The 12,903-nt window shown below is 38.5% G+C and overlaps 1 protein-coding gene across 1 annotated transcript; it reads left to right on the forward strand.

Moving 5' to 3' along the window:
• s100v2 (S100 calcium binding protein V2) lies at positions 1-7,952 on the forward strand. Its single transcript, XM_055021950.1, has 3 exons — positions 1-124; positions 4,482-4,613; positions 7,256-7,952. The coding sequence occupies exons 1-3, from the start codon at positions 116-118 to the stop codon at positions 7,421-7,423; spliced, it is 309 nt and encodes a 102-aa protein (XP_054877925.1). The 5' UTR covers positions 1-115; the 3' UTR covers positions 7,424-7,952.
• The last annotated feature ends 4,951 nt before the right edge of the window (positions 7,953-12,903 follow it).

Genomic DNA, 12,903 nt, shown 5'->3' on the forward strand with positions numbered 1-12,903 from the left:
TCCCAGCTCCTCCTACCTGCATAGGGAGGATCCAAAAGAGCTGCCAACTGGTGACAGACGCGGTGCTCCACTGACACACAGCAGACTCTACAGGAAGACACTCCGAACAGCCGACATGCCTGGGGTAAGAAACCCAACTATTCGATCACTGCCTGCAAGTTCGCGCTGCATGAAGCTGCTGCTGTTGCTGCTGCTGCTTGTATTCTGTATCAGGGTCTTTGGTGAAGGGGGACGTTGTAACTTCCACACATCTCGGCTCTTTGTCGGATGAACTCGCTGAAAACAGAAGTAGAGAAGCTTTTCAGCGCTGCGGTTTATTGAACTCTTTAAAAGTTTGAAGTCAGCCCAACTTGACAAAGTTTATTTCCAAACTTTTGTTCCGAGTAAAAACTTTCCAGATGTGTGTGTGTGTGTGTGTGTGTGTGTGTGTGTGTGTGTGTGTGTGTGTGTGTGTGTGTGTGTGTGTGTGTGTGTGTGTGTGTGTGTGTGTGTGTGTGTGTGTGTGTGTGTGTGTGGAGCCAGCGGCCCCTCCCTAGGAAGAGGCGACGCAGCGTCAGCCGCTCCTGTAACAACGCGATCCATGCAAATCTTCGTCAGTAATGTGGCCGCTCTGCTGTCCATGGCGGCAGCTTCAGGAATGTTCGTTACTCGGTCGACTTGGAAGCAGGATGTGAATGTAAGGCAGCTCTGTAGGAACCCAGCGGGGCGTATTGCAGGCCTTGAGCGAGCATGACGCACAACGCGGCGCGGCGCAGCGGCGCAGCGGCGCAGCGCAGCTCCTTCCATCGCAGGGCGTCATGCGAGCTGTTTGAAATCAGTAACGACCATTTCTGAACCGATCAAGGAGAAAATCCGAAGATTTTGGGTTTCGAAGTGTTTTCTTCTCCCTGCTGGAGCATCATTTTTTGACTTAAGAATGTCTTTATTTTGAGATTCAGGGCGATTACGCCCTGAATCTTAAAATAAATCACAGAAAACAAACCATGTAAGATTGCAAACTGTATTACATAAAGCTTAAAATAAACTTTGTCAAAAGTCTTCTAATATCTGAATGTCTGAATCACAGAAGTTCACGGAGCGTTGTTCCAGACAACAGACATGGATCTGGGTGTGGCGGACATTAAATGCGATCTGGTTGACCAAACTGATTCACTCAAAATGTTGAGAAGCTGCGTCAAAATAAAGAACATAAGAACATTTTTCTAAAAGGGGTTTGGATTAAGGCAATGGATGTCTGTGCGGAATAAAGGCAGAAATGTGAAACTTTGCCAAAGAAATGCTTCAACAAAAAGCCTGAAATAAAACCAGAAGGTTTGACTGTTAGAAGTTCATGTAACAAGAGCGACTGGAATGTTGTTGTCATTCCTCTGGTTTCTCTTACCTTGAGAAAGAAAATCAGTTATAGAAATGTTTAACATGTTAAAGATGAAAACAAATAAAGTTACTCTGTTTAATTTAGTAATACAGCTCATTTAGTTGGTATCTAATTAGTTTAATTTTAATGTAAAGAGACCTAACAGAAAAAATTCAGTGAGTTAAAACAAATTTTTATGTCAGTAAGTCAAAAAAAGAAAACAGGATTTATCACTTATTTGGAAATTGATCTCTAGGACTGCATTATATTATAAAATTTTGCAATAGTGATTATTTTTTTGATAAATTCCAACAACAATATCAGTCACAACATATGTCTGATTTCTTCTTTCCTCTCCTTCTTACTTATCTTTCTATCACTCTTGAGGCTGTTTGCATATTTAGTAATGGTATTTGTGTCAAGTGTGAGCAACTGCTGATATGAGACAAATATTACATCAATGTGAAAAATGCAAGTTCATAACACCAATAATACCCAATGATTCTGCAGCCAAACAGAATCCTGGGCTTTTGAGAAACTAATTCCATTTTCTCTGCAGCGTTTATGTAGGATTCATGAGTGTAGTCACTCCTTTGTTGCCTGGGTGGATAGTATTGGCTCACTGTGGATGACCAAGGTCAAGAGGAGTATATGTAATAGCATACTGTATGGATCTTTCTGCCCTGTGACTGTACATGTAGCTGTGGGGTCAGAGATCAGAAGGGGATGAAACATCTATTTTACTCAATGACAAGCAGTTCAGTTCTAATATTTTATGTGATGTGTTTTATTTCAAAATTTGTAGGTGATAACACAACTCTTCAAAATAAAATTGAACAACTTCTACTATATTTTTATATGTGAGCAAACGTACAAAAACAGCAAGGACTCAAACAATTATTGGTCGGGTGTGTGCTCTTTGAAGCTCCTTCTAGAAATGGACCACAGATGAAAGTGGAAACAGTTGCTTTCTTCTCCTTAACTTCAGTGGAGACATTTTTTTCTTCTGTGTAATTTAAACATGTGATCAGTCAGTCGGGGTAAAAACTTCATCTAATTTTGGGCATTATGTGACACCAGTGACCCATCAGAGCCTTTAGGTGTTAAAAAGGTCAAATAAGCTTAGCAGTGTTCATGTTATAATAAAAGCTGGTAGTTATTTTGTGTTGGCCAAGAAATTTGAATTCTGTTCAAATTTTGTCGACTCTGAGTGTTCTGTTTCTATTCACTTGATTAAATTAAATAGTGGTGTGCATTCAAATAGACAATTTGATCAGTCAGTTGTTTGGATTTGTATCCATTTGACTTGTTTCTTCCCTAAAAAGCTTGGTCAGCAACCAAGTAGAATGATATTGGTGTAATTTTGTAAATAGGCAACAGTTAATTAACTTTAAAGCTAATCAAATAAATGGAACTCCTGCAACGTTGGATTGATTAAGCCAGTGATGTCCAAACTCAGTCCTCAAGAGCCGGCATCCTTAAGAATGCCGGCTTCTCTCCCTGGTGGGGAGAGAACTAAAACATAGTTTTGACATTCTCAGCATGTCAATGTTCTTCTTAAGCCTTTTAATGAGCCATCATTAAAAGGTACTTTAAACCAGGAAGAGAACTAAAACAGGATGCCAGCCCTCGAGGACCGACTTTAGACACCACTGAGTTAAACAATATATAAAGTCAAAAAATAGACACTGGCTCCTGTGTCCCAGTTACCTTATAGGATAGAAAAGAGTTTAAGACTCTTAGCTGTTTAGTTAAGCTAGTCCAAAACACTGGAAAAAGTTGAAAGGTTATGTAAATGCAACAATTACTGGGAAACATTTAGGAATGTAAGAGCATTTGTAAGACATTGTTTCAAACCATAAACTTGTCCTGTTCAGATATGGCTGAACTACCAGGAACCTCAGTAAACTGAGTTCTTATCTCTGTGTGTCTGTATGCGTGACTCCAAGGAACATCTATAATTTTAGCATCCTTCTTTAACTGTTCATTCATTCATTCAACAATTCATTCAGTGTGTTCAACTTATCTGGTCATGGGAGTGACAGATCCAGGAGAACCCTAACCCTAATCCAGACAGTCTGTCCAGATTATTCTGGGTGGTTCCGAGGGGTTCCCAGACCCAGAGGACTCCAAGTTCCTTTAGTAAGTGTTTAGTCACATCACCAATGCAGGTGTTAAAAGTCAAACAATAATTACAAACTGAGGAAACATTCTAGGACACTCATTCATCTATAGCTCTCTTAAAGGAAAAAAGACCTCCTCACTGTTTGGTACTTTCTCTTAATGTATCTGAGGTTAAATGATTATGCTTCATGGCTCTATGCAACCACACCAGTATGTTCAATAACAGGTGTGTGTAATATTATTTAAGATCAGATCAGTAGGATCGTCAAGCTCTTGAAACTAATCAAAGGTAGCATTAAAACAAAGATTAGCTTCAGCCTTAGTGGGTATTCCATAGCTAATGAAAGCAGTGTAGCTAATGTCCAATTGATAGCAATTAGACATTAGCTAATCAACATGATCAGATGAGACAACTAAATGCACATGTATTCACAGAATGCTGGCTAACATCAGATCAGCTGACTGTCATTTAGCAGGAATGTTTCTGACATTTCAAACAACTATTGTTTGTCCTCGTCTCTGCTCTAGTGGTTTCTGCTCTTCCTCATGTATCCAACAAAAGTTTGAAATAATGACAGCAGCTGGTAAAGATCTACAGGCTTTATGCTATTTATTGTTTATTTGTGTCCTCAGAGACAGTTGTCATGGGAAACAACCTTATTTTCCTGTCTCAGCTTGAATTGTGTCAAATGTTTTATTGGTGTAAATGTTTTATTGGTGTAAATGTTTTATTGGTGTAAATGTTTTATTGGAGCCTTGCAGTGGCCTGTTTTGTAAACTTGATTAACAACTGGTTTTAGTCTGATTATTCTAATAATAAAAGCCAGAGAATATGTTGATTACTTCCAATACTATGATGAATTTTTAAAAAAAGTCAAATCAATCTATTTCACAAACATTTGAAGGGTTTTGAGTTACTGTGACAGTCGTTTCTGTTCACTTACAAATTGTTGTTAAAGCTAAACATAATTAATCTTTTCATTTGATCTCTTTTTCTGCTTAGTATTCAGAGTTGGAGAAAGCCATTAACACTCTGGTCAGCCAGTTCCACTCGGCGTCAGCAGACAACAGTCCAACACTGAAAACAGAAGAGTTCAAAGGTCTTTTGTCCTCCAACATGCCAAACCTGGTGAAGGTAAAACTGCCATCAGCGTGCATGTGCCTCTCCATGTGCCAGATCTGCTGTTGAATGCAACACCTGGGTGTGGCCGCCCGCCTCACCTTACTCAGCTCATATAAAGGCTCAGCAGAATTAGACAGGCAACAGCAAATGAAGACACAGACTCACTCTTCAATCTTCAATTTTCTTATACAAGCAGGAACTTAGTTTATTTTACACATATTCTTTCTTTGATGTGAACATTTAATACAGATAAAAGAAAACTCCAGAAATCATTCTCTTAATGAGAGAATAATTCTCTTTCATTAGACCTGCATTATTGTCAGGTATTATAACTAGGGTAGCACAATATTAGAAAAATGTGTCAAACATGTCACAGTCTCCATGAACTTTAATATTGTCAGCCACTAAAAGTGTATATTGTTGTAGCCATTAAAGCCAATTAGTGCCCATTAGGCAACATACTGATAGCTATATGCAGCCATATGACATATATGACAGTTATTAGTGTAGCATGCCACCAAAAACTGAGTCCAGGCAGCCCTTTGTGATTGGCTATATTGATATTGTAACTATAATTCAATGCATCCCCACTAAACTCTAATTAGCAGGGATACACAATGAAAAATTACATTGTGCATCCATCCATCAAAATTACACTGGATATTGCTGATATCAATATCCAGTATCAATCTCAAAAGGTCTACAACCAATATTATAGAAATGTTTGTGCTATATCTAATAGTGCAAAAAAAGACGGACACACTTCTGATGTTTATCTGCTTCAGCTAAACTTCCCACAATCCTTCGCTGCACCACTTGTTGCATGACCAGACAAATATCACATGACCAACCTCCTCTACCATCCCTCCAGAAACAAGATGGAAATAAATACTGATGGTTAATATTGGTCCAGTTTTATTTTTTGGACTGATACTGATATGTTCAGATGACTAATATTGGCTGATACTGATGTTGGTGCATCCATACTAATACACAGCGTTCTAACTTGTTCCTGAATTTACCTCAGTAAAAACATTTGCTGTTGCATTGTTGAAGTACAACTTGTTAACTCTTGTTAGTTTTAAATATGCCATATAGATAAACATGTTATGTTTCTGTATTTTAAACAGGAAGAAGTGAAGGAAGCTACATTTTAGAACCATCTTAGACTGTTTGCAAAAAGCAGTCCCCTTCTTAAGAAGGTTTCTGTTTTGAAACACTGAACATAAAAACCATTTCATCAGTTGTAAATGCAAGCAGAAAATTTAGGTAATTCTCCAAGCTCTTGTTTCAGACAGGAGAGGGAGTACTATCTTATCTTCTGTTGCTGGATCATTCTTCTCTTTCAAATAAAAAAAACATTATATATATATATATATATATATATATATATATATATATATATATATATATATATATATATATATTTATCCCAGTAGTCATGTGACTCCATGAGATTCCACCATCTCCTTTTCCTTGTGTTATTTACCAGAGACGATTCCTGTATTGAAGTTAAAGTTGATGGTGGTGTTTAGATGAACACTGAAATGTTTTGTACCTTTTGTTAAACTGTTGTATGTGCAGTGGTTTTCATATTAAATCTTTTAGTGATGAGTACCACCACATAAATGTCTAAATGAAACTGGAGAGAAACAAAGGGTTTTTTTTATTAAACAATTTTAACAGCCAAATTTAAGAATAGTCAGCTTTGCTAATGTTTACATCCATTGAAACCTGAGCAGGCCCCTTTTTGGCTCTTAAACAACGTTGTCTTATTAAACAACACTGAATCTCTAACTGTGTTCTGTGGAATCTGGTTCCAAGCGGTCAGTAGCAGATTCTGGACTCATCCTGAATCCTGGGAGCTGCAGCAGGGCCCTCAGGTCCGGCTTAGTAAGACTTTCCCACAGGACCAAGATGGCAGAAATCTGGAGAATCCAGAAACATAAATTGTAACTTTATGTGTTCCTCTTGACTTTAATAGTATGCATTCATTTTGATGATGATAATGACAGAGAACGTGCTACATGAAGGCCAGGCCTTTAAAAAGATACACAACATCCTTTCTGTTTCTCTTGGTTTCTACTGTTATCCTGCTGTCAAAGACACACTCAGCAGGGATAATAAAAAAAATTGTGACATTTCTCACCAGATTCCAGTAACAACACGAGTCATCTACACATATAAGAAAGCCACACAAGTTAGCCTAGAAATTAAGTGACATGTGAGAAGGTGTAATAAATAGTTAATCATTTTTGGGCAAATGAAAGCTTGTGAAATAGGCCTAGAGAGCCGATACACCGGCTATCCTGTTTAGTATGGCTGATTTTGTCCTAATTAATGATATGTAAAAATGTTTGTCACTGCTAAGATAATGGGGAAGAAGAGTGATGGAAAACCAAAGTGCTTTAAGTTGAAAGAATTTGCAGAAAACTTACCCAAAAGTCAGGATCGCCTCTGAAGAGCTTCTGAAAGGCCCAGTACTAGCAGCTTCATTAGTGTGATTGAAAAAACAGCAAACTCAGCTACCTGCTTTTCACACTCACTCCATAACACTCCATTGCTGAAGAAAAAGCATACTGGTTTGCTTTTATGCTGCAAATCTCTGATTGATGGATTAATAATCAAATCTTCACTTTATTCTGTTCATACAGGGCATCAACACAGAACAGGGACTGGGAGAGATTCTGCGGAAGATGGGTGTAGCAGATGGAGAGGGCATCTCTTTCAAACACTTCTGGAGCTTAATCGAGTCAGTCGCCTCCAACCAGCATAATGTCCTCAGTCAGGCAGGTTCATCCTGCAACTGCATCCTCCTGTGAAGGGCAGGCTTTCAGCTCGTCAGCAAGTTTTCAGTCTGGAGTTCAAAAATGGATCTGTCTTTCATACTTTCATTTTAAGCAATATAACAAATGTCCAATATTATTTCTAACACAACATATTTTCCAACCCCAACCATGGAAGGGGTTAGTTATAAAATCATGTTATCATGTCGTAATTATCATTCCCCTGTCACTGTCATGGAATCACATGTTTTTTAGATAAAATACAACTGGAAAGTATACTTCATTAAACAATATTTTAGTAATCCCCAGATTTTTATGTTGTTCATCTGCTGGAGGTGAACAACGTCTGAAGAAAAAAACGTGTGCATCTGCCAGCTAGCCCATCATGCTCAAGATTAACATTGACAGATAACACAACCATGTCATTTTTTAAGTTCAAAAAACGTAACAATAAAAAACTGAAAATTATATGTGTATTATTACATTGTTTTAGCATAAATGTTAACATATCTAGCCACACAAATTGAAACTCTTCTTTGTTTAAAAATAAAAACATTTATTTCAACTTCTTGTGAATTGACTCTTTATTCACCTGTATAGAAAGTCACAGAGAACGCAGAGAATTTTTTTGGAATTCTTTGCGTCCGATCAGTGAACTCACACTCTATACTTCATTAGATGAACAGGCATTTCAAATGTTTATAAGACTTGTACAAATACCGGGGTTCTTTAATCAATATATATGACATATGTTCGGTAAGTTGCAGAGTGAGTTAACCAGACAGACGTTAGAGTCTAATATCTGGGTTTTAATAAAACCAAGGTGGGGTTAAAACTCTCCTGGTAGAACAATGAAAGCAGCAAAGGCCCTCTTTGTGGCCACACCCGTCCTGCTGAATGGGTGCCAGGGGCATTCCACCATGGCAGTTTCATTTCCATATCATGAGCAATTCTGTACCTCACCAGCAGTTAGTTTCTCCTGCCCTCAGTCGGCTTTCTTCAAACTCTGCTTGCTGTTCCACCCTGAACGCTTTACTGGGCCGTCTCTGCACAGCAGAGCCACAGGCCCATCTGTAACTCTGCACTACTGTTGGAGAAATTGTGATATAATTAATCAAATATTCTCATTGATCTTTATAATGTATCTTTATTTTATACTTTCCTTTAAGTTAATCTCATTATAGGATTAAGAATGTTTCTGTTTTGTTGAGTTGCTGGAATGCTGTAAAACTGTTACTGTGAAGATTTACTACCTATTCTGTTTGATGTGTCCAGAACGAGATTATCACGTACAAGATAATTGTGTTGCATAGAAGGAGTGACAAACACAATACACATTCTCAAGGTACTGTCTTTGCATCTCCTGAGGTTACAGTTGTTTGTTGTCTCTGGGGTTGTAAAGTTCAGTTCCTGAGACTTTGGGTTATATGTAAACGACCCATTCTTCCTATCAGGCTGGATGTCGCCCTGGCCATCCGAGGTGACAGACTCGTTGCTTTAAAGATAAAGAAACACAGATCCCTAACACTTAGTTAGGAAATGAGAACTGGCACTGTAGCTGTTTAATGAATTGTTTTCCCCTCCCATTAAAACTACAGTGTCCTTGTGATTAGGGATCCTGAAAACAATAAAAGGAGAGGAGCGGACAAATGTGCTTCAGAGCAGTAGGAGATTGTAACTGGAGCACATCTCTGTCCGAGTAGCAAGAATACTGACTCTTTTGTCTTTTCTGTCTTTGTTAAATATGTTCAACAGGTGTTAACCCTAACACCTACCATTTCCCACCAGAGTTTCTCTGTCTCATGAATATGTGACTTCAGTTCTGCTTCCTCCTAGCTAGTTAACAGCTATCTCATTTCCATATTTGTGGTTCCTGAGAAATCAGCCCCTCATTCCCCAGTCTGAAGAAATTCAAAAACAGCTGCAAGACAAAAAAATAAATAAATTCTATGTATCAATCTAGAAGTCATTATGAAGTTATTTCTCAGGCCTTCCACTGCACTACAATGATCCCAAGCAGAGAACATGAGTGTCTGGCCCACTACAGTTACTGGATGCAACCAAAGTGCACCGTTTGGGGTTCTCTGGGTTCTCTGGGTTCTTAGTTCTGATTTTTCTTTTTTATCCGTTCTTATTGTGATTAGTGATTGCTTTAAGTTAACTTAAAGCTAACTTTAAGTTAAGTCAACTTAAAGCACTAAAACAGAGAGATGATTTTCTGTTTTACTTCTGTCCTTTTCTAGTTTATTCCTTCAGCTTCGTTGTTCATTGTTACAGTTAGATCATATTTTTAGTTCCCATTTGAGTGCTCTCCTTCATTCCTTCTTTCTTTCTCTCTCCTCAGTTTGCCTTCTGCTCTCTCTCTCTTCCCACCTGTGACCAGTTAGGCAAACATCCCAGGTTTATTGTTCCATCTAGTATTTACGCACCTCTCCTGCTTTCGCTCCTTGCTGGTTCCTCATGAACGTCCCGTCATGCCTTTTCTTTTATGTGGTTCCTGTTGGTTTTTATGTTTTTAATGCACTCATGTCTTTATGAAACCAGGAGAATTCATTTTAATAATACAAAAGTACTTACACCAAAAAATGATCAAAACAAAACTTGATTCCCAGTGTTTATTCTTTAAAGACTGCAGTAAAATAATTCCAAAGCCTGTGATAAACATGTCATCATAAATATGCTAACTACTAATCTCCTACGAATTCAGAAGCCATAACAGAAGTTTAATGATAAAGGTGTTTATTTAATGCAGACAGTGGCAGACATCTTAGTACCAGCTGGGTTATAATTCACATTGAATCTAAGCCAAACATATTAAAACTGTGTATTTTAGCTCTCATAGAACAAGGGAGTGCATCCTCTCTTGAGTTTCTTGCCTTCAGGTGTACCACGAAAGTAATCCAGATAAGATGAAAACACATACTTGTTCATGACTTTAATCTTGCCAAATATTTCCAACTCAGTTTGGTCATTGTGATTAACAGCATCCATCATTTGCTTTGATTTAATGTACAGAGAATTTTCCTTTGCAACAACTTGATCCAGCCAGATCCGTCTGTTCTGTGGTGCCAGTTCATAGTTGTCAATAGTGCAACCATAGAATCCTCTCTTCAGGTGGTCAGGCCAGGGCTGATCAGTAATCATGGGGTGGTCATCACCAACAAACGCTGTGCACAGGGCACTGTCAGTCCCTCGAGTGTGTCCCACTTCACAGCCGATAACACTCATCAGAAAAAGTGAGAAGGTTCGGAAATTGCGTACTGATGCTGAAAAAACTGCTGCCATAAAGTAACGACCCCACCTTTCACAGTTATAGGTACACTGCTGGAACTGAAATGTCTGGCGGCAGAAGTCAGTAAATTTGGATGCTTTAAGGCCTTGCTGCAGCTCCAGCAGGGAGGATTCCCCTTGCTGGTCACCAAAAGTCTGACGAAATAGTTCAATTTCAGCTTCATTGTCAGTCCTCATGAACTTTCCTACCAGACTTGCACTCAAGTTTTTTCCATGTATTTTATAAATGCAGTCATTTAGAACATAATACTGTTCTGAGGCCACTTCCTCTCTAGCACTATAGCGGATCTCCACAAGAAGGTCTTGTATGTTGGAGATATGTTTAAGGACAATGCTGTTCTCTTCTGTCACTTCAAGCCAAACAGCTTTCAGATGGTCGTTTTTGGGGATATAATCTGGAGCGCGTCTTTTTTCATTTTCCTCAAAGAACAAACTCCAAGTGAGCCCCTCCAAGCAGTCAATAGAAGGGTACTTTTTGCGCAGCTCCATTGGGACAAACATTTGAGGATATCTTGGCCACTCTAGACTTTTAAAATACAGAACATTTCCTTTATAATTTGGAAATACTGAACCTGCACAGCCAAATGTTTGCCTTGTCAACAGGTCACTTGTTGGGCTGAGTTCAGCAATGACTCTATTGCTGTAGTCATGGGACCTCCAGACACCCCCTTGTCCACTCATTATCCCCCCATCAGAGGAGACTGATATGAGTGTCTTGTGTAGGTGCAGCTTTGTTGCCACATTCAGCGATTGGAGACCTCGAAGCAGCTTCAGGGCAAAGTTCTGGTTATTTCCAAGGTTGCAGCTGATTAGACTGATGGTGTCAATCAGATCAATGAGGGTGTCTGTCTTCAGGCTGGATACCAATCTGGCAATTTCCTCTGCACCATAACCAGACAAGCAGAGTTCTCCTGTGGAAGCCTCTCTACCATGGCCAACAAGTACAATATCACTTCTAATTTTAAGCAAATGACCTCCTCTTAGCATATGCAGTACTCCCTTGTGGTACTTCATCAAAGTGGATGAATATGGATTCCTCTCAAACAGAGAAGTAGCTGATTCAATCACAGCAGGGTCTTCCTCCATTATAATGATAGTCTGGTGGCTGGAAATATGGCCATCTTCCCTAAAGGTCACATGAGATTTGTTAGACAGCCACCTTGTGTTTAATGTTTTGTTTCATTCACAAAATCTATACTTATATGTTGAATGGACTTTGATACAAAGTGGTACTGTTTAAAAATGCAAATCAGTATTTGCATTTTTAAACAGTGCCACTGTTTTACCAGATATTTCCAGATTTAAATTTAAAAAAGACTAGCACTGTCTCATAGCTTACCTGTCTCGGGGGATGAAGCTTGGGTGTGTTCTCTCAAGTTTCCAATCTGAAATTATACATTTAGATGTGTAGTAAAGTATCTTCTTTTTCAGTTTATGGTAAAAAGATGTCAGAAAAGGAAAATGGAACAAAACCTCAGCTGAAATTAAATGTGAAAGAACATAGTGTTCACATCGAGCGTATTTGTGGGGGAAAAAAAACTTTATTTCTGCTCAAAATGATCTGTTACACCAAGTTTAAAAAAACCATAATGACATCTTCTGTTTTACTTTCAGATAGTTAATATTTGCATACCAGTTGTGGTTAGAGCTAAAACACTTAATCGCTCCACATTTTCAGACACCATTTTGAATGTGCAGTTCTGCTCAGGAGCGCCAGAGGTCCTCATTTTGTCAAACTTAAATTGTTGGTCACTCTACTGTTTGGACGAACCGGAGAGGAGCTGCTCAGTCACCTGTGAGTGGAAATCATTTGGCTGTTTCCATGGTCAACGTGTCATTTTTGGTGTAATGTTAAGTCAAAGAGATTTTTTTTCTCATTGTCAACCTGATCAAATTCCTTATAGTAGGATTTTTTTTTTTCGGTAGGAAACATAAAGCTTTAGTGAAAGCACTTTAGACTGCTGTCATGTTCTTTTATATTTTTAAAAGATAATTAAAGTTGTTTAGAATCAATTTATGATAGATTGGAACCAACTACTGCTGTGAGTCTGTGAGGCTTTTTTAAGGATATTATTTAAGGACTGAGATCATTTTGTGATACAGCAGAAGGACGACGACTCTATGTCGTCCTTCAGGTAAGCAATGAGTTATTTTCCTCTCATTTAACTTTAACACACTGTTGTGGTTATAGTGCATGGCAAACAACATTGAAGAATAAGCAGTCC

The sequence above is a fragment of the Poeciliopsis prolifica genome, unplaced genomic scaffold (genome assembly GCF_027474105.1).
Source record: "Poeciliopsis prolifica strain line A6 unplaced genomic scaffold, Auburn_PproV2 SCAFFOLD080, whole genome shotgun sequence".
In the NCBI taxonomy this organism is placed as follows: Eukaryota; Metazoa; Chordata; class Actinopteri; order Cyprinodontiformes; family Poeciliidae; genus Poeciliopsis; species Poeciliopsis prolifica.